Source organism: Crassostrea angulata, chromosome 3, assembly GCF_025612915.1.
Source record: "Crassostrea angulata isolate pt1a10 chromosome 3, ASM2561291v2, whole genome shotgun sequence".
In the NCBI taxonomy this organism is placed as follows: domain Eukaryota; kingdom Metazoa; phylum Mollusca; class Bivalvia; order Ostreida; family Ostreidae; genus Magallana; species Magallana angulata.
Window position 1 is genome coordinate 29,324,707 of NC_069113.1, and position 23,654 is coordinate 29,348,360.

Consider the following 23,654-nt stretch of genomic DNA (forward strand, 5'->3'; position numbering starts at 1 on the left):
CCCTTTTAATTACCAAACTGTACATTTTGCAGTTCACAAACTCTATTAGAAAGTTATAGTAAAAGTTGCTAAAGCCCTTGCAAGTTTTGAAATCAGTTCCTTCAGATCAACGGTAGACACTATATCCTATTGTTCTATAAGACATCAATATTGCGAAAGATAAAAGGAACAAAATTATAGTTAATGTTATTGTTTATTTCGATGGAAAGTACATCACAATGTGAAGGTGTCCTATACCATAGTACTTCCTTCATTCAATATTGGGTTTATTCAATGCATTCAATGGCAAAATAAATGTATTACAATGTAACAAATTATTTATATTATAAAAATTTTCATATCCGAACCAATTAATATTGCCATCGATAAAATGAAATAATGGTGTCTTTTTCTTTCAAAAACAGTGCACATACCATACATATAACACACAAATAGAAATTCTAGTGTTCTTCTAACTGAAGTAGTAAGTTAAGGGCTACTTTATGAGCTGCCATATTGAAATTTTCTCTTGCGTTTCGATGATGAAGTATCTTGTACTTTCTTATACAGTATTATAGAAGAAATAAAAGCTGTATCGAATCATTTTGCCATCAGTTCACATTATTTTTTAAGTTCAACTTATATTGATCATAAAAGATCATAAAATCATTACTTGTACTTACATGTATTAATGATCAATTTAAGTTGAACTTTAATATGAACTTTAATCATTCTACAAATATCAAGCCTTTGAAAATAGACTATTAAAAGTTTTTTTTATATATATATATATATATATATATATATATATATATATATATATATATATATATATATATATATATACACACACACACACACACAAACACACACAAACACACACACACACACATATATTGTACATGTATATACAGTTATTGAATGTACTTTAATCATACATTGTAAAACTTTTAAGTAACAACGTAATCCTATAATTAAAACGAATTATGAAATTTACTTTAGCATCAATTGAACACCCATGTTTACCATAAAAAAAATAACAAAAGAAAGATAATTTTAGATTTCAAAATCTAAAACCAATTCTACAATTCAATTACATATACAGTACTGTTTATATAACAATGTGAATGAACTATGAGTCTCTCTTTGTGAATATTGTGACTTTGTGTTTTATCTGAACTCATTTGTTGAACTGATTTTTTTATTGAAGTTCTATTTTCTTTATTATGATGTATTGATAGGACCATAGTCTGAGAGTCTTTAAAACTGTGCACTTTACAAAATCCACAAACTATTAATGTTAATAAATTCAAAAATGAAACCACAGTATTAATATTTGTTGCAAAATTAAGATATTATTAGTTTGATATTTTAAATTTTGCCTCTAGATGCTGCTTCTTGATGAATTATATGAAATTTAATGTCAATAATCTGTTTTAAGCTAAAGTACACAAGATGATGGTTGCGTCATTATTTTTTAAGTATCCCAGTCTGTAGAGGTGTCACAAGTTTCCACATATGTAAACCTTCTTATTATTTTCATTTGTCAGTCTACCAAACAGTACTACCTATATAGTGTCACATACAAGATTTCAATCCATGTAAATATTATTACCTTCAATTATGACGGCATTTTGTCTAATTTTTTTAGTTCAGGGTTAGAATTAAATTATCAAAAATCAAATTTAATAGCTAACATAAAACATGTTTAATCTATGGAAGAATAAGTGGACCTCTTCATATATATGAGAGTTTCTACTAAATCAAGTACATCTATTTTAACTTAAAATAAATACTTAAATTATCTATAAATGGTAATTCATCATATAAAAAAATATCATTGGAATTTTGAAATAACAGCGAAAAGTTCCTGCAGAGAACAGTATAGCATTCTTACTGCCAATCATCTAACACTACATTCAAATCATTGCTGCTGTACAAATGTCTTTCTTTCATGATGTTGAAGTTTTGCCATGAATAACTTTTGCATATTCTTTATTTTCTGGATTCTTTAACACTGATTTTAGAAACTCAACAGTTTCTTTCTTGAAATCCTGAATGTCTTTCTGTAGCTGCCGATTTCTTTTGATGAGCTCAGCAGTCTTCATGGTCACATCCAGAAGCCCTGAGCTTTGAAGTGCCTCTTGAGTTCTTTTGTATCGCTTACATTTGACATCCTGGTGCTGCCCTTTGGTGGACATGTCATCAGATTCACTTGTACCACCCCCATCCCCTGTCCCAGAAGTCCTACTCCCACTGGACAACTCACCATTCTCGGAATGCTCAGACCCCACCCCAGAAGACAGTTTGGCAACTTTACAGGAAGTGCTAGCTGTTTCTGTCCTATCACCTCTGCCTTTTCTGCTGAATGTTAAATTTGGTCTACTTTCTAAGTCACAAATTGTATTTAACACATCGTTTGAAATGTGAAAATTGAATTTGGAATCCATTGGCAGTGGGAGTCCCTGGTTCTCCATTGCAGGCACTCGGCCACTAAAGCTAGCACCTCCCGTCCTCCAATCCAGTAAACCCTCTGTAGTGTCTACCCAGGCACCATCCTGTGAATCAGAGGAAGAAAACCTCTTAAATTACAAATTGTAATGAAATAAAACTATATGAAACAAAGAGAACAAGCTCACATACTTCATGCTCCTATATTACTTGGCAATACAGTGTATTGCTACACAAACTGAATGGCAAAGTGTGCACTAAATACAACAAATAATTTTACAAAAGAAGCATATCTTAAAGAAAAAATTATCAAAACAAAATCATTTGCAAATAAGCACATCTACTGATAAATAAATGTCTTTATTAACCACCGAGATTCATGAAATTTTATTTAGAGGTTTAAGAGGAGTTGTGCTGATTTTTTTAGTATTATATGTTAAATACATGTAATGGCCAAAATTCTAAGTTAAATGAAAAAAATTTCATGTCAAAGTGCACATTTACATGTAGTGTTTTTATGAACTACAAAGTTTATTTTTTCAAGAATTTTAAGAGGTGTTGTGCTAGCCTGACAATAACAAAACCAATGACAAAAACAAGCACCACAGGTCACTGATGACAGGCCTAAAACAATATACGAATCCAACATAATGAAAGGACTGTGTATGATATGGGCCAAATATGACCCCTTTCACCAATTTACTGTTATTCTTTCTTTCTTTGTACAAATATACATATGAAGTTTTTTTCATAATTTTCATTTTAATCAAATGCCAACAATTTTGAAATTTGACATCATAAAATCAACCTTTTCCCTCCATTTTCACATTTTTTTTTTACACAGAACGGCTTGTATTCTAGCAGTTTTTCTTTCAGAAAACATTGACCAATTGCTTGCACAAACAAACAATTTTTATCAAACAATTTAATATGTTTTACGGTGCGACCGTTGGGGCGAGCGCAGCATTTGATCAAATAATGAATTATGATACATCAATAAAAATAAAAGTATCAACGTAACGTAAATGAATTTGAATGCAAAATAAAATATAAACATGCCTATTTTTTCTTGTAAATTTTCATAATTCATAATTTATAAGATTGTTTATTTATTTAAATAGAATTTATCTCAGTTTTTACAATGTTGTTGAATAATAACGATTTTAACATAATGTTTATTGCAGTTTATTTCCTCTTTTCTTGCAGCAGATATTTTTCTTAAACTTGCATATAAAAAAATGACTTATCATAGAGCCCCCCCCCCACCGTTTTAAAAAAAATATAATTTACGTATTAAAAAAATAATTGCTGATCATATAAGAAAATCGGTTTTGGACCCCCCCCCCCCCCCCCCCCCCCCCCCCCCGGGAGAATGTAATAAATGTGAAAATAAAGATACCATTGAGCAGTTAAAGAGCTAAATGCATACTACGCACTCACCATTCCTCACCCAGATTAGAATTTCATTTTACTTGTAAATATTTTTTGAATGATGCTGCCGCGCCCCCTTTTAAAAAACGTTCCTGGAAATTAATTACTGTAAATATATAGTGAATAAAATAAATGTGAGCATTCATCCAAATGAGAGCAAGTTACAACTGTTTCCTATTAAAAAAAAAAAAAAGATGTCCCAATTCTTTAGCTTTGCAAGATTTTGAGAAGATTTTGGTATTTATATTCCAGCAGATTTACAATAACTACTTAGAGTAATTTCCCCTTATTGTGACATCAAAGTTGACGTCGGTCAAGTGTCATCTGTCTCTTTGAAAAACCCTGGAAAAAAAACTAAGTGAAATATACTGTTTTGTTTACGTAAAAAGCATGATATTCATGAAATTACACAATTTATCTGTTTCTCAAAAGTTTTACTTTGATTCTCGCGAGAAGGAATCAAGTCTAGTGAGATCGTCCGACATTGATAAATTGCATTGTGGGTCAAAATTTACTGACTCCGAAAAATTCTGTGGGATCAATGTGCAAGAAATCCATTGTGACGTCACTCGAAGGAACGACAACTCTGTTAGTCTTATGTAATGGAATTATTTTATATACAATGCATGATGTACATAGTCTTTTATCTTAATTGATCTCGTGAGAGTGTGAAATGGGAAACCATATTTACAGGGAATTACTGGGACGATTAAAAAAAGGCATTACTGGTCCGATTTACTGACGCCAAAAAAATCCGTTGAATAAATGTGCAACTAGTCCGAATTTTCTATTCACACACGCCTTGCCGGTAGAGCTCGCTTCGCGCCGGCGAGCTGCGCTCGCTATCAAAGATTTATAAGTGATCAATAAAAAAAACTGGTTATTGTTCAAAGCATCACTGTATATTTTTCATTCAATAAATGATTAAAAAATGTCAATTTTTGATTGAATTACAATAAAAAGCGGCACTTCTGATGTCATACAAGTATAATATTCACTATATACATGTTTTCTTCAATAAGACAATAATTTTTACTAATTTGGGCTTAAAATTAAAATACATTACTTTGATACCTTTAACAATCAGATTGTGAATTTAAATCTTTCATAAAACTAAATTCATTTAAACTATTATGTTAAATGGTAATGCAAACTTTTTAAACAGTAAAGAAATTTGTTATAAAAGTGTTAAATTTCATTATCATTCACCTCTATGGGACTCAAAATCAGTTTGCTTATAATATCTGTAAATTCGTTATATGCATATTTTGTTATAACCATAAAATTTTGCAAAGATTTGTGAAGAATTTTCCCAAGGACTCAAACTTTGCTATATCCGAGAATTTGCTCTATCCATGTTCATACTAAACAAGTTTTACTGTAAAAACATATATCAACTATACCCAAAAATAACATACCAAATTAATGTACTTGCAGCACTTTTAAAAATTACGAATTACTGTAAACCAACATTTATTCGCGTGCTGGAAATTTCGGGAGTTTTGAAAGAGCCTCTTTATTGCGAATCTTAGAACTTGCTTATCAATCGTTGTAAAATAGATAAAGTTCAATTCAATTCAATAACAAAACGGTTATAGATAAGGCTTGATCATGAAAATTAGTCGCCACAACAGAGTGTATCTCAGGTTATTTGCAAAATAAAGTTGTCAGGAATAAAAGTTGGTTTACAGTATGAGAACCATATTAAGCCCATATCATATACAGGTGACTCACGATAGCTCTCAGTCCTTGTGACTGAGGAAAATCTTCGATGGATCAAGAGTTGGAGTCTTCAAGAGTTCAGAGTTTTTCAGACTGACCGGCATGTTTTTAATTGAGCAATAGATTATGAGTAACAGGACTGCAGTTTGACTTTGAGGGATCATAGGTTTCGAGAAGACTTTGAGAAATCAAGAGTAAAGAACTATACTGATATGAGTCAAATTTGGCTCCCATGATTCGCCATTTTCTAAAGTGTTTTGAGTACAATAAATTTTTAAGTTAATTTTTAGAAGAGCTAGTTGCTAAAAAATATATTTTTCACCTATTTATTTGAATTATTTGCACTTACTGGCAGTATATATTTGACGTCAGACGTGACATAATTTTTATACTTCAATCAAAATCAGTCAAACATTGACATTTTCCTTATCTTTATACTGATGGGAAATATAAAGCGATGCTTTGAACAAGAAAATTTTTTAATTCACTAATTAGTCTTGGCTAGATTCATCTTTGAATAAGATATTTTGTTTATTCAAGCATGCGCTCCATGTTTTCTGAAAGAAAAATTGCTTGAAAACAAGCTGTTTTAATGCTAAAAATGCAAAAAATGGCGGGGAAAAGCTAAAAAGTAAACAAAGAATTACAGTAAAATAATGATGTTCGATCATTTTAGGGGGCCATTTTAAGCCCATATCATATACAGTCCTTTGCTTCGTTATATATTGGAAAAAAATGGGACCCTAATTTATTTATTATCAATGATACTGTTAATTCTATTGACCACTCTTTGAAACTGATGATATAGTACAAAGTAAAAACTTTTTTAACAAGATTTCCAAATTCCTTTTGCCTTTTTTGGGCTAAATTATTAAATGTTGTACAGTTGATTTGAAAAAGAAGATTTTTAAAATTTTCACCTTTAAATGGAAGGGTATATAATAAATTTATTATCAAAACAGTATTTTGATTCATAGAACTGGATCATGTCTTGTTGCCAGTGCAGATTATCAGAATCAAATGGTGTGATCTTAATATGCCTTGACTGTGATATACAGAAAGAAAAGTGTTAAAAAGTAGAAAGGCGAAATGGGAATTCTGCTGATATTCCAGTTGTAGAGAAGAAGATTTTTACAGAAATACCGGTAATGCATAGTTATGATGACCACTTGTGTCCCAATGCACCTTACCACCATTGCTCTTGACCTGGGTCCATTAGTTTCATAATTTATATAGAAGCTACCTGCTCATCATAACCATATGCTTAAATATTAATTTGCCAAATGTCCAGTTGTAGCGATTAAAGAAAATTTTTTAAAAACTGCACTAATTTTTTAAGTTTTTACCCAAAATATATGGCCCCTGAGGGTTGGGGTAATGAATTTCACACTTTGTGTTCCCCTGCTCCTATAGATGCTACACACCAAATTGGTCAAGATAACCCAAGTAGTTTATAAGAATAGGCTTAAAATGTTTAAATGATAACACTCTGTATGATGGCAGACAAAAACGAATAGCAATAGATGATCTAAGTGACTTAGGTTACTTAACAAGAGACCCAAGTCAACTTAGTATCAAGTTATCAGTAAATAAATGACATAATGGAAAAACTTATATTGGGTTGGTGGGTGGAAGAGAAATAAACTTTTTATTACATATTTTGTTCAATTTTTGTTGGATCCTTTTGTGTGTTATTTGCATTTTCCCCTGCACCAAATTACCAATGGAAAAGACTGCAATGCCATTTTCTTGCAATTGTTGCTATTAATCACAATCAGGATAAGTCACAGATATGGAACGCTTTCGCAGCCTTAACGTCAATTCCATATAATTTAAATTGGTTTATATTTTATATGCAATGGTTATATCATTATATGCAGTGCACGTGGTCACATTATTATATACACTGTAATATCATTATATACAATGATTACATCATTATATTCAGTGGTAAAATCTTTGTAATAAATGTAAGTGGATATCATGTTATGTCATAAGATCATTGGTTTATTCATTTTATGCCATGAATAAATCTTTATTTGAAGTGATAAACTCATTTTATACAGAGATAAACCCATAATGTATTGTTGTTCAATTATTATATGTTATGTGGTACACTCTTCATGTGCAATTGCAAAATCTTTTTATTCAGTGCAACTTCTTGACATTAAGTTATAAGTTCATTACATGCAATACTAATTTCACATAATGGTGTGTTAAAATCATTATGCATGGTGGTAAAACTGTTATGTATTGTGGTGAAAGCATTAAATGCAATGATAAATCCTTTATATGATGTGACAATTTTATTATATGCTGCTGTTGAGTCATTATATGATGTGGTCAGTTCTTTACATGATGTGATCATTTCATTATATGGTGTGGTAACTTCTTTAATTTCAGTTGTTACTTTATAATGAGGTTGTAAACTGAATCTGAAAAGTTTTAATGGTGACGAGGACCAGCTTTATTTTGAAAAAGATGCTGCATTCAATGAAACTGCACATTTCCTAATCTTGTCGAATATTTTAAATTTGCACGAGAGAGAGTTTCACTCTCCTTAATATACATCGATCTCACAATATCTTGATCATTGAACTTTTTTTGGTGAAAAATCCAATGAATACCCATATTCAAATAAATTTGAAAATAATGTCGAAATAAAATTAGTTTAAAAAATGGTTGTCATTGTAATATATTTACATGTGCACCTAATCTTTTTCAATGTTACATGAACCCCTGACACATGTACTGAATTATAAAACATCTTCTGCTGGATGAGGGATATTTTGTTTAGAAAAATATGTCATTTTCAAAAATATATGTACCATCATAGTATATAATGATGTTAGCAGTGTATATAATAATGTCACCACTGCATATAAAGATATTACCATTGCATATAAAAGATAAACCAATAAAAATCATATAGAAATGACCTTATGGCAGATGTGGCATTCCAAGAGTGTACCACATAACATAACGATTGAACAACAATAATTGCATACAAGTGAAAAGCTGTCAATATGATAGCAAAGTGGGTTTTATTATGCAAACTGTACTTGTATCACAATCCATTTGTCAACCCTGAATTGATAAACAATACCTATACAGAGAAATGGTGTACCCTATATGCAATATTCTCCAAGAAAATGACTTAATTCAACAGCTGGTATTTTTTCATAAATTAACAGAAATCAAAATCCAAATAATACGCACATTTCTAATATATTTTTAAACATTACATACATTAATGCTATATTGCCTCTCCATGTCCTGATCCCCTGACCATAAATTTCACAATTTTGGTAGAGGAGATAGTGGACATCATAACCATTTATTCAGTTTTTTGCCCACATGTGTGGGAGTTAAGAAGATTTTTAAAGATTTAATACATTTTTACTATATGGCCATGATTGGTCCCACCCTAGAGCCTAAACCTCTGACACAGGGGTCATGAATTTCACAATTTTGGTAGAGGGCTTCATGAACATCATAATCATGCATTTAGTTTTTAACAAATATATATGGGAGTAGAGAAGAAGATTTTCTAAGATTCAATACATTTTTACTATATGACCATATTGGCCCCACCCTAAAGCCTGAACCCCTGACACAGGGGTCATGAATTTCACAATTTTGGAAGAGGGCTTCATGGACATCATAATCATGCATTTAGTTTTTAACAAATATATATGGGAGTAGAGAAGAAGATTTTCTAAGATTTTATACATTTTAACTATATGGCCATATTGACCCCAACCCAGAGCCTGAACCCCTGACACAGGGGCAATGAATTTCTCAATTTTGGTAAAAGGCTTCATGGACATCATAATCATGCATTTAGTTTTTAACAAATATACATGGGAGTAGAGAAGAAGATTTTCTAAGATTCAATACATTTTCACTATATGGCCATATTGGCCCCACCCCAGAGCCAGAACCCCTGACACAGGGGCCATGAATTTCACAGTTTTGGTAGAGGGCTTCATGGACATCATAACCATGCAGCCAGTTTTTTCCTCACATGTGTGGCCCGAGTAGAGAAGAAGATTTTTGAAAATTTGGCTTTTTTTCATATTTGGCCCCACCTGTGATGCCCTGGGGGTGGTAGAGTCATGAATTTCACAATTTAGATTCCTCTTGCCATAGAGATGCCTCACATCAAAAATGGTAACAACTGGACTTGTAGTTTTTAAGGAGAAGTTATGTAAAATGTAAAATTGTTAACGCACATCACACCTCGACAGACAAAAACGGATAGCAATGCTTTCTTTGGTGGCGTATACTGACTATGAATGTAGGGATCTTTGAAGTAAACATTTACATAGCCAATTGAAGTGAGTTGATGTTATTTTTCTGCAATGCCCTCTATCTTTATACACAAATAATTGCATTAACCACCAAAGAAAGCCTATTATTGTTTGATAGATTTGGTATCTGCATTCACAATTGATATGCATGCAGACAATAAATGTTGAATCACAATTTAGGTAAAAAAGATATATCTACATGTATCAATGAATTGTTATAGATAGACATATCAAAGTGAAAAGAAAAAGTGAACCATGTGCAGGTCATACCTACCAATGGGGTGGTACCAACTCCCGCATGGGTTGTATCAATTGGTTTGTTGGATTCTGTATATGTACCTATTTAACAAACAGACCATAACTGAACTGTATCATTTGAACAACCATTTTTCTTTGTGAATTCAAACAAAAGACATTTGTATTGCATCTCAACATTATTTACATTATATCTACCTAGTGATATTTATATGAATATCAATAATTAAATTATGATCTCTAAAGAACAATAGTAAACAATGATTTTACCTCTGATACATTTTTTTCACCATGTCAATTGTCAAATGGTATATGACAATCCATACTTTTCATGCAACAATTTAATTTCATTCCATTTTTTAGGTTTACATTTGTTCTTGATTTGAAAGCCAGATTCAAAGCTGATTATTCTGTTTTATATAGCTTGTACAAGGGCTGTCCCAAAATTGCATAGACAAGAAGCGTGACACAGAAAGATGAAACTTGTGCCACATTGGGTTCAAGTTATTTGCATTTAATTAGTTGATCATATTGAATATTGGATGAGATTAAATTGGTAAAATATAGCATACTGATAATAAAATCAACATGCAGCACAATGTCAAAAACAAACATAGGCAACAAGAGGCCCATGGGCCACATCACTCACCTGAGCAACACTAGTCATAATAAACTCAACTTTATGAAGTCATATCCAAAATATTGGGACAAAGAATGTGTAAATTTGATCCTGTTTGAAAAGATTTTCAAAATATTCTAAAGATGCTTTTATTTTGAGCACCTTTTGCAACTATATGATTTCATAGTTATATCAAATATTGACCATTGTCATTCTCAAAATGGTCTTAAACAACTGTTCATATAAATATAAACCTACATCAAATTTTGAACATTTTGTGTGGTCAAAGAATAATCCAGTCTAAACAACTGAAAATCAACAAATGTCAATATGATAAATTTATTTCCTACGTAAAAATTCGAACCCCCCCCCCCCCCTTCTCTCTCCATTATAGTCTCATCCTTTTTTATTTGATTTTGACTTTTCTGAAGATGCTTCCTTTCAAGCAACAGCTTTTCTGCTTAATCAATTTCCAAAGAGAATATATTTCTCTTTACATTCCTATGTAAAAATTCCCCCCACCCCAAAAAATGGTGGGCCCACCCTACCCCAGGGGATCATGACTTGAACAAATTAGAATCTACACTACCTGAGGATGCTTCAACACAAGTTACAGCTTTTTCTGGCCAACTGGTTTCAGAAAAGATTTTTAAAGCTTTTTCTCTATATACATGTATTCTTATATAAAATCACCCCCTACCCCCACCTTTATTACATTATTTATTACATTATGAGAAAAATTTCAATCATGTTATATGTCTGTTTTATTATAGAGGGGCTTCACCAACCCAACCCACCCTCAAATAATTTTGGGCTATTAGGTCTCACATATTTTCTTTTCTTTCCCTGAAAATTTAAATATTACTAACTTCTTGCATGCAGTAACCTAAACAAGAGGCCCATGGGCCACATCGCTTACCTGAACAACAGTTTGTAGTAACATTCTACTTCGTAGCATATGCTTTATCTATTTTTAACTTGAAACCCCTTTCTGGGGCCCCAGTATTGGTCCTGGTTTATGGTTGGCTTTAACAATTTACACTATCTTGGAATGCTTGCATAGTAGTCTCACAAACTGTAGCTTTGTAGTTATTTTAAATATTTCCATAATATATATTTCAATGTTAAATTTGAACCCCTCTTAAGGCCCCAGTATTACGCTGGGGGTCACAGCTTTGTTGATTTAGAATCTACATTTTACCAAATCAACTGTACTGAGGAACCAATGAGATTGCTTAGAGGTCACGTGATGGTCAGTGTTTAGAGGTTTCTCAAATTGTATAGACGTGGATTTTGGTGTTTAAGCAGTTTGGATAATTAAGGATTTTATTGCTTATATCGGAACTTTCCATCTCTAGTGCAGATTATCGTGTATTGATTGTATGATAAACGGAGGAATTTGCAGTTCTACCTCTGTAATTAAATGCAGTGAAGTTAGGGAATTTTTCCCTGAAACTTGATACATGCACGATGCCTAACACAATTCTGGGTAAGGAGGCTGGTGCACCCAATTCTGGGACTGGCATTAATCATGATAATGCAAACGTGACTTTACCCAACTCTGGGTTGAATAATAATGTACCCAATTCTGGGTCTGACATTCTGAATACATCCAATTCTGGATCTAACATTTTGACGATGCCGTTGTGCAGTCAATTAATTATGGATCCAGATACAAATGAAATACGATCCGCCAGTGATAACAACCATCCAGGATCTCGCGAGGCTTCCGTGACGGGAACAATGGCGGCGCCCATACGTGAATTTACACTAGGGACAATTTTGAACCAACAACAAACGTTGTTACACAATTTAATGTTTGAGATTAAACAACTGAAATCCAACACTCCAGTTACTGAAAATCGAGAGAAGACAGAGAAAATACACATCAGCAGACCAGAATCCGATGATTCTGATGACGACGATATGGAGGAAATTCGGAGGACAGTGTCACACAAACCTGACATTCATATGGAGTTAGACGATCTCCTCCAACATATAAGTTCAGATGAAGATGAAGACCTGATTAAACAAATTGAACATTTTTACGAACGAGAAATGTTCAGGGAAAGTCAATGATAGATTGGCTAAAATAGTCAACGATGGAATTTCTAGTCGTATAAATGACGATAAGAAGAAAGATCTGTTGACTAAACATTACAAGCCTGAAAATTGCGAAAATTTACAAGTTCCAAGAGTAAACAAAGGCATCTGGACCTCATTGGGGCGACGAGCACGAGACAATGATCTCAAACTACAAAATTCGCAGACTCTTGTTTGCAAGGCTTTATATCCATTGTTACATTTAATGGATTTACTCATGAACAAAGCTACAAATAAAGTTGAGATGAAAACAACGGATGTCAAAAATGCTTTAGCCTTAACTAACGACACCTTCAAATTAATGCAAATAGCATTTGCTGATTTATCACAACGTCGTCGCGATTTTCTCAAGCCAGAGCTGACCAAAGAATTTAAAACATTGTGTGCTGTGGACAATCCCGTTACCAGCAAACTTTTTGGTGATGATCTTGACAAACAGATCAAAGAAATCACAGATGCACGTCGAATAAGCAGAAAAATCGTACACTCCAATGGAGCAGACAGAAACAATCGGAAATATCTGCCCTATGATAGACAAAAGACATCTTTTCCAAAATTTGGACACAGGCAATTTGGTCAACGAAATACAAAGTCAACTTTTTTAGAGAGACGCCAACAGCCAAAGTTATTCAGGAACCAAAACCACTTACCAGTACAGAAGAAGTAGTAAGACCAACATGTAAGTGATTTACCACATATGATTGGGGCTTATTCTGTGGTGAACACACCAGAAAATTTTCAAGGGGGAAAAATTCAATATTTCTTAGAAAACTGGAAGAAAATTACATCAGATCCTTGGACTCTTCAACAAGTGAAAGGTTATAAATTAGAATTTTCTTGTGTACCACAACAGACTAAGATGCCAAGAAATATACCTTTTTCAAGTGAAGAAAAAATACATGTGCAAAAAGAAATTGATAGATTTTTTAACATGGGCATTATAGAAAAAGCTACTGACTTCACAAGTGGATACATATCAAACATTTTTACCAGACCAAAAAAGGATGGGGGACATAGAATTATTCTAAATCTTAAACCTTTGAACAATGATATTGAGCATATTCATTTCAAAATGGATACCCTTAAGTCAGCCATCAATTTAGTGAAAAAAGATTGTTACTTTGCATCAATTGACTTGAAGGATGCTTATTATTCTGTCGCAGTCCACCCTTCAGATAGAAAATATTTACAATTCTTTTGGAAAGAAGAGCTTTTTCAATTTACTTCATTACCAATGGGTTTGAGTTCAGCACCTAGGATTTTTACTAAAATTATGAAACCCGTGTTTTCACATCTAAGGAAGTTAGGACATTCCATTATTGCATATATTGATGATTGTTTACTTCAAGGAGATACCTGTGAATCTTGTTTGAGAAATGTAGATCAAACAGTGGAAATTCTAGACAGTTTAGGATTAACAATTCACCCTTCAAAGTCAGTTTTTCAACCATCAAAACAAATAGTGTTTTTGGGATTTATTCTTGACTCTGAGAAAATGACTGTGAGTTTGACACAGGAAAAAGCAAATGATGTGATACATTGTTGTTCAAATCTAATGAAGAAACATGAAGTTTGTATCCGTGACTTTGCACAGGTGATAGGAAAATTAGTGGCTTGTGAACCAGCTGTTCAACATGCGCCACTGTTCACAAAATCGCTAGAACATGACAAAGAACACAATTTAAAAATCGTTAAAGGAGATTATAATGCAAAAATGATCATATCCAATTCAAGTAAACAACAACTCAATTGGTGGATTGATAATGTGTTAACTAGTTTTAAACCAATATCCCGGGAACCCCCAATAATATCATTGGAAACTGATAGTTCAAAAGTAGCATGGGGGGGCCATGTCAAAGGTGATAAAACAAAGAAAACAGGTGTCACTGGTCATATAGTGAAAAACAAAACCACATCAATTACTTGGAACTGCAAGCAGCCTTCCTTACTCTACAGTGCTTTTGTTCAACATTACATAACTGCAACATTCAGCTGTTCTTAGATAATACCGTAGCTGTTGCCTATTTGTCTAATATGGGAGGAAAATCACATCTACTTCATGAATTGACCAGAAAAATATGGCTTTGGTGTATTGATAGGAACATATGGCTTACAGTGAATCATGTTCCTGGGGCCAAAAATGTGATAGCAGATGAATTATCTAGAAAATTATCCATGGATACAGAGTGGAGTCTAGATTATCATGTTTTTCATGAAATTTGTTCTATGTTTGGCAAACCAAATGTTGATTTCTTCGCTTCTAGACTAAATAATAAATTACTGAAATATGTGTCCTTTCTACCAGATCCAACAGCATGTGCAATTGATGCTTTTAATATGAACTTGGATGGTAATATTTTGTATTATTCATTTCCACCTTTTAGCTGTATAGGCAGACTGTTACAGAAGATGGAGATAGACAGAGCAGAAATGATTCTGGTGGCACCTTTGTGGAATACACAACATTGGTTCACAAAAATGTTGAAACTCTTAGTAGCAGATCCAATCATTCTCCCTCCAACACAACAAATTTTGTCCTTTCCAATGGAGCCGGAAAAAACCCATCCATTGAAGAAAATAAGACTTTGTGCATGCAGATTATCAGGCAAACTCTCCAACAACGTGGAATACCACAAGAACCTTCCGAAATCATCATCTCTTCATGGAGACCCTCAACCAAACAACAATATTGGGTGTATTTCAAAAAATGGATGTGTTTTTGTGATGGAAGGAAGATTGATTACTTTTACCCATCTGTAAATAACATTTTGTCATTTCTAACAGAACTGTTCAAACAGGGACTTGGATGTAGTAGCATTAATACTGCTAAATCATGTTTAGCTGTTTTTCTAGAATTGATAAATGAACAGTCAAATTTAGTTGTAAATAGTAGCATAGTGAAGAGATTCATGAAAGGCATTTTTAATATTAAACCTCCATTACCAAAATATAACAATGTTTGGGATGTTTCTGTTGTGTTAGATTATTTAGAAACTTTGATGCCTCTTCATACCATATCACTTAGATTATTATCTCATAAACTTGTAACTTTATTAGCTTTGTTATCAGGTCAACGTAGTCAAACACTTCAATTGATAGATATTAGAAATGTACAATTTAATTGTTTTGGTGTAAAAATTTAAATTGGTGATACGTTGAAACAAACTCGCCCTGGATATCATTTGACACCTCTTGAGTTCAAGTATTTTACAAATGAAAGCTTGTGTGTTGTGAAGACTTTACATGTATATATTGAAAGAACAAAAAGATTAAGAAAGGATGAGACTCAATTGTTTGTTAGTACAGTAAGTCCATTTCACAGGATATGTAAACAGACAGTGGCAAATTGGATAAGAACTCACTGTGCTATGTAAATCAGGGATTGATGTGAAACAATTCTCACCTCATAGTACAAGGAGTGCAGCAGTCAGTGCTGCAAAACAGTGTAATGTGCCAATTGATGTTATTCTCAAATCGGCAGGCTGGGCATCAGATTGTGTATTCAGGAAATTTTATCAGAAAGACATTATTACTCATGAAAATATGGGAGAAAATTTATTGAAAAAAGCTAAAAAATGACTGGGTTATTGTTTTATATTACAATATGAGATAGTGTGTATAAACTGGTGTATATTTACTGTTGTAAATATTAAATATGTATATATTGAGATAAAAATGTTTTGGTTTCTGTTTTTAACTATTTAATACTTTTGATGCATTTCTCTGAAATCTCATTGGTTCCTCAGTACAGTTGATTTGGTAAAATTGAAAATTAAATGAATATTATATTGAATATGAAATTTGATGATAATTTTACCAAATCAACATAGTACTGAGGGATCAAATGCCCATCCCAATTAATTTTGGTTCCCTCTTTATAAATCATATTAATAAGTTTTAAAATAAAATTTGTAAATTTATGAATGCATCAAATGTATTTTCTTTCAAGACTGACCATCACGTGACCTCTAAGCAATCTCATTTGATCCCTCAGTACTATGTTGATTTGGTAAAATTATCATCAAATTTCATATTCAATATAATATTCATTTAATTTTCAATTATCTAAGGATGCCTGCATAGTAATCTCACAAATTGAAGCATTGTACGTAGTTCTTGATAAGAACATTTTTAAACATTTTTTTTTATATATTCTAAACTTTGAACCCCACCTCGGACCCCATTTTGTCTGGGGGCCACCATATTTTCATTATATATACTAGCTTTTGTGTAAAAATTTGCACTTTTGGTGCAGTGGTTCTTGAGAAGAAGATGTTTAAACATTTTTCCTATGTATTTCTCTGTTAAACATTCAATTCTGCCTGAAACCCCAGTTTTGGCCCATCTACGGGTCACAATTTTTACAATTCAAAATCTTCAATATATATAAGAGTTTTGTGTAAAGTGGCATTTCTGGTGCAGTGGTTCTTGAGAAGGAGATTTTTAAACATTTTTCCTACGTATTCCTTTGTTAAACTTTTAACCCTGACTGCGGCCTCAATTTTGGTCTGGGGGTCACGATGTTTACAATTTAGAATCTTCACTATATAACAAGCTTTGGTGTAAATGTTGCCATTTTTGTGCAGTGTTTCTTTAGAAAAATTTTTTTAATTAAAAGCAAAATGAGCTTTATTTTTTAAAATTTTATTTTGCTGCAAAAACCTGCCAGTATGCTAAATCTCCATGTAACTTAAGGTACCTCACTACATCCAGACTTACACTTTTTAAGACACTACGTCACAAGATGGGGATTTGAAGTTTTTTTAAACTGTTTATATCGTTCAATTCGGTTGTATATAGTCATATCTCAGTGGTTACAGTATTGGGCTTCTGAGCCGCAGTTCATAAGATCGAATCTGCCTTGAGTTTTTGTTCATGTTTACTGAATTAAATTTTCGAAAATGTAATTTTTTCATCCAAAATTGCATATTTTTCGCCTGTTTGACTTAAATACTTCTTATCCATTATGATATCTATTATAATCAAGTAATTATCTGCTGATTTGAGAAAATATTTCAAGGTGTAGTGAGCCACCTTAAACTTTAAGATTAGATAAAAAATCATTAATTTTTGTCAGAAAAAAGATTTCTCTTCCAAGGAATATATAGCAGTTTAATTTTTGTACAGGATGACAATAATTCAATTTTGCTTCAATTTAGGCTTTTTAACGGCTTTTCCAACAAAAAATGGGCTAACAGAAATTTATAAAACCTCATATTTTTTGTCATTTTAGTAAAAACATCATTTTCGTAAAAAACTTCACCATGAAAATTGCAGCTTCATATTGCTTTGAACATTTTTCCTACATATTTCTATGTAAAACTTTGAACCCCGCCTGCATGGAGCCCCAGTTTTGGTACAATTTAGAATCTTAACTATATATACAAGCTTTGGTGTAAATATTGGCATTTCTGGTGCAGTGGTTCTTGAAAAGAAAATTTAAACTTTTTTCTATGTATTTCTCTGTTAAACTTTGAACCTTGCCTCGGGCCATCGCTTTTGTCCAAGGATCACGATTTTTACAATTTAGAGTCTTCACTATTATAAACAAGCTTTGGTGTAAATATTGGCATTTCTGGTGCAGTAGTTCTTAAGAAGATGATTTTTTAAACATTTTTCCTACGTATTTCTATGGTAAACTTTGTACCCCGCCTGGGGCCCCAGTTTAAGAAAGATGATCACCATTTTACATTTTAGAATCTTCACTATATACAAGCTTTGGTGTAAATATTGGCATTTCTGGTGCAGTGGTTCTTGAAAAAAATTTGTTTATAACTTTTTTCCTATGTATTTCTCTGTTAAACTTGGAACATCGCTTCGTGCCACCTAATGTGCAAGGGTCACAATTTTTACAATTTAGAGTTTTTACTACATAAACAAGCTTTGGTGTAAATACTGGCATTTCTGGTGCTGTTGTTCTTGAGAAGTAAATTTTTTTAAACATTTTTAAACGTATTTCTTTTAAATTATGAACCCTGCCTGAGGCCCCAGTTTTGGTCCAGGGTGTATATATTGGCATTTTTGGTGCAGTTGATCTTGAGAAGATGTTTTAAACATTTTCCGACATATTTCTGTTAAACTTTGAACCCCGCCTGAGGCCCCACTTTTGGTCCGGGGGTCACAATTTTTACAATTTAGAGTCTTCGCTATTATAAACAAGCTTTGGTGTAAATATTGGCATTTCTGATGCAGTAGTTCTTGAGAAGATTTTTAAACACTTTTCATATGTATTTCTATGGTAAACTTTGAACCCTGCCTGTGGCCCAAGTGTTTGTGAAAGGGTCACAATTTTTACAATTTAGAATCTTAACTATATATACAAGCTTTGGTGTACATATTGGCATTTCTGCAGTGGTTCTTGAGAAGAAGATTCTAAAACATTTTTCCTACATATTTCTATGTAAAACTTTGAGCCCCGCCTGGTGCCCCAGTTTTGGTACAAGGGTCACAATTTTCACAATTTAGAATCTTCACTATATACATGTATGTATATACAAGCTTCTACATGTATGTAAATATTGGTATTTCTGGTGCAGTGGTTCTTGAGAAGAAAATTTTAAAACTTTTTTCCTATGTATTCCTTGGTAAAAACTTGGAACACCGCCTTGGGCACCCGTTTTTGTCTAAGGGTAACGATTTTCACAACTTAAAATCTACACTATATAAACAATCTTTCGTATAGATATTAGCATTTCTGGTGTATTGGTTCTTGTGAAGAAGATTTGTAAACATTTTTCTATGTATTTCTATGTTAAACTTTGAACCCCGCCTGGGGCCCCAGTTTTGATCCGAGGGTCACAATTTTTACAATTTAGAATCTTAATTATATATACAAGATTCTACGTAAATATTGCCATATCTGGTGCAGTGGTTCCTGTAAAGAACATTTTTAAACATTTTTCCTACGTATTCTATGTTAAACTTTGATTTTTACAATTTAAAATCTTCACTATATAAACAAGCTTTGGTGTAAATTTTGGCATTTCCTGTGCAGTGGTTTTTAAGAAGATGATTTTTTTAAAGACACAAACCCTATACTCACCGTTTCACAACTATCTTCCTTTTAAAAATGGTTACTCCCTTTATTTTAACAATTTAGAATCCCTTCCCATAGGATGTTTGTACCAGGTTTGGTTAAATTTGGCCCAGTGGTTTTAGAGAAATCAAAAATGTGAAAAGTTTACAGATGGACAAACGGACAGACAGACAACAGGTGATCAGAAAAGCTTACTTGAACTTTCGGTTCAAGTGAGCTAAAAAATGATGCACAACTGTTTTTGTTTATATCTATAATTACAACAGAGGAAATGCATAGACACCATATTGTCCCTTTTTAAATAAATAAATCAGATACACTATGTTTAGATAATCATTTGTATATTGTTCTGATGAAATACATCTCAAAATAAATTTGGATTAGGTGAGACAATGACACCGCACCTATTTCAGAAGAGTTACTGCTTATAGAGTTATCTCCCCTTTTGGGATGACGTGCATTTGAAATGTGTATTTGATTTGACAGACCTTTCTGATTGACAAATTAAATACAAAAAGGCAAGGGCAAGGCGGCTATAGATATTTTTAAACTTCAAATCATTTTCTTCCTTTTTACATGTACTTTATGAAAACTGGTGCTCATTGGTTGAGAAATGAAGGTTTATTTGTAATTCTAATAGAAATGTACAAAAATGCGCTAATTTTGCAACAAGTAACCAGTTTTCCTAGAAATTTGCATAATAAATGAACTTTACAACTAAATGAGCATTGATTTCTATGATGTATAAATAATTTTGAATAAGTAGGCGTACAACCATCTCCAAACTTCGTTTGCCTTGCCCTTGTCTTTTTTTGTCTCAAATTAGCATTGAAGTTTCTTGTCTAAAAGACGCCCATGTGACTAAATAGTCAAGTGACAGTCAAATTAACACAAGTCAATACTGAATCATATGATACAATATTATATATTTCAATATCATATGTAATAGTATCATGTAATGAAATAATACAATAATGATACAATATCATATTATACAACATTGTATCATAATATACAAAACTAAACATAACAATATCATGAAACAATATCATATCATACAACACAAAAAAAAAATACAATATCATATTGTATCATAAAACGTTTTACAATATAATATGATATAAAAACATATCATATTAAACAATAGCGTATCATATCATATAATACTTTATCATAGGAATCATGTTATATCATTTAACAAGAAACACATCTATCAAGCAGGTTTGAGTGAGGTAGAAGATTTTTTTAGTTTCCTTGATAATGGAGACCAGGCTCTGCATCTGAAGCTACCTCTACAAATCAAATATATTAGAGTTAAATCAACTCTGCAAGCTATTATCTATAAATCATGTGACCTGTTCCAAAAAACTAAATCCCAATCAGCATCCGAAACCTATATGGCTATGATTCAGCATTCAAGCTTGTCAGGTGCATCAGTATCATAAGATGCATCATCCATGCAAGTTTAGTGAAGTTAGGACAAGTAATAACTAAGATATCATCATCACAGGGCACCTGTTTTAAAAACTTTAATCAGGTCTTAAAACCCTAACATCCTCCAGCATCCGAATGATGTGGCTCAGATTCAGCATTTAAGCCCCTCAGGTGCATCAGTATCATAAGATGCACCATCCATGCAAGATTAGTGAAGTTAGGACTAGTAATAACTAAGATATCATCATCACAGGGCACCTGTTTTAAAAACTTTAACCAGGTCTTAAAACCCAACATCCTCCAGCATCCAAAACCTATGGCTCTGATTCAGCATTCAATCCTGTCTAGTCATTATCATAAGATGCACCATCTATGCAAGTTTGGTGACGTTAAAAACCAATATTAACTAAGACATATTCATCAGAGGGCACCTGCTCCAAAAACCTTAACCTCCTCCAGCATCCGAAAGCTATGGCTCAGATTCAGCATTCAAGCATGTCTGGTGCATCAGTATCATAAGACACACCATCCATGCAAGTTAGGTGAAGTTAAGACCAGTAGTAACTTAGATATTGCTATCAAAGGGCACCTGCACCAACAACTTTTACCTTCTCCAAAAACGCTAACCTCCTCCAACATCTGAAATTCAGGATTCAGATTCAGATTCAGTATCCAAGTCTTTCAAGTCCATAAGTAGGTCCAGATGCATCATCCATGCAAGTATGGTGATGATAGGACAAGTAATAACTTAGATACAGGACCTGCAACAAAAACTATAACCAGGTCCGGACTTTGACGCAAACACTGAGGCCGACGCCAGGGGTATAGCATAAGCTCCCCCTGACTTTGTGTCGGTGAGCTAAAAATTGATACAATATCATATATTTTCATATAATTTTTAACAATATAATATATGATATAATATTGTATCATATAAAACAAATGTGTATCATATCATACAATTCTAATAAATAGTAAACATGTTATATCATATAATAACAAACACATCTATCAAACAAGTTTGAGTGAGGTATTTTTTTTTTAAGCATCCTTGATAATGGAGATCCAGCTCTGCATCTGAAGATACCTCTGTGATTCATTTATATTATATTTAAATTATTAAACTATGCAATTATTATCTATTAAATGTGACCTGTTCCAAAATACTAAACCTCATCCAGTACCTGAAACCTATGGCCCCGATTTAGCATTCAAGTCTGTCAGGTGTATCATATCATCAATGAAAGTTGGTGAAGTTAGGACCAGAAATAATAAAGTTTTAATCATCAGAGGGCACCTGCTCCAAAAACTTTAACCAGCTCTTAAAACCTTGACTTCCTTCAGCATCTGAAACATATGGCTCAGATTCAGCATTCAAGAATGTCTGGTGCATCAATATCATAAGACACACCATCCATGCAAGTTTGGTAAATTTAGGACCATAAGTAAGTTAGAAATGGGTATCAAAATGCACCTACTCTAAAAACTTTAACCTGCTCCAAAACCTTAACCTCTTCCAGCATCTGAAATTCATGGCCCAGATTCAGCATCCAAGTCTTTCAAGTCCAAAAGTAGGTCCAGACTCATCACCAAGTTTGGTTAAGATAGGACAAGTAATATAAACTTAGATACAGGACCTGCAACGAAAACTTTAACCAGGTCCAGACACCGATGCCAACGCCGAGGGTATAGCAAAAGCTCCCCCTGACTTTGTCTCTGTGAGCTTATTAATAAAATTAAAATCAACAAAAAGAAATGAAAATTGCGAGAAAAAGTATTTCTCAAATTAACAAGTGGCCAATAGGACTTTACAGCACCTGAATACCATAGCCTATACCCAAACTTATCGAGAAGTGTCATATATGTATTTAATTAAGTTTCATTTTGGAGTAAAAAATTATAATATTGTAATAACGACCACCTTCATGTCTGAAATCTTTCAAAAAGGACTATGAAACCTATTACTTTAGTGAACAAGAGGCCCATGGGCCACATCACTCACCTGAGCAACAATAGACATAATAAAGACATAAAGTTTTTAACTGAATGATTAATTTAATTTTTTTCATTTGTAAAATTGAACTCCCCCCTTCCTGGTGGCCCAACTCCTGAAGATTATGATTTTGACAAATTTTAATCTACTTGGTACACTATCTGAACTGACTTAAGTTACAGCTTTTGTTGAGAAATTGTGTTTAAGCAGGTAATTAAAAAAAATTCCCTATTAATTGCTATGTAAAAATTATATTCCATGTATGTAAAATTTTTACCCTCCATTCCAGCCCCACCTTACCACCGGGGATCATGATTT

The 23,654-nt window shown here is 32.8% G+C and overlaps 1 protein-coding gene across 1 annotated transcript in view; it reads right to left on the bottom strand.

The window, feature by feature from the left end:
• Positions 1–830: 830 nt before the first annotated feature.
• The window catches only part of LOC128176505 (uncharacterized), a 44,835-nt gene continuing 22,011 nt past the window's right edge, over positions 831–23,654 (bottom strand). The window contains exons 4-5 of the mRNA XM_052842900.1: positions 10,171–10,235; positions 831–2,537 (exon numbers count right to left, since the gene is read on the bottom strand). Of these exons, the coding sequence (XP_052698860.1) occupies positions 1,932–2,537; positions 10,171–10,235 (671 nt within the window). The 3' untranslated portion in view covers positions 831–1,931. The remainder of the gene's footprint in view (positions 2,538–10,170; positions 10,236–23,654) is intronic.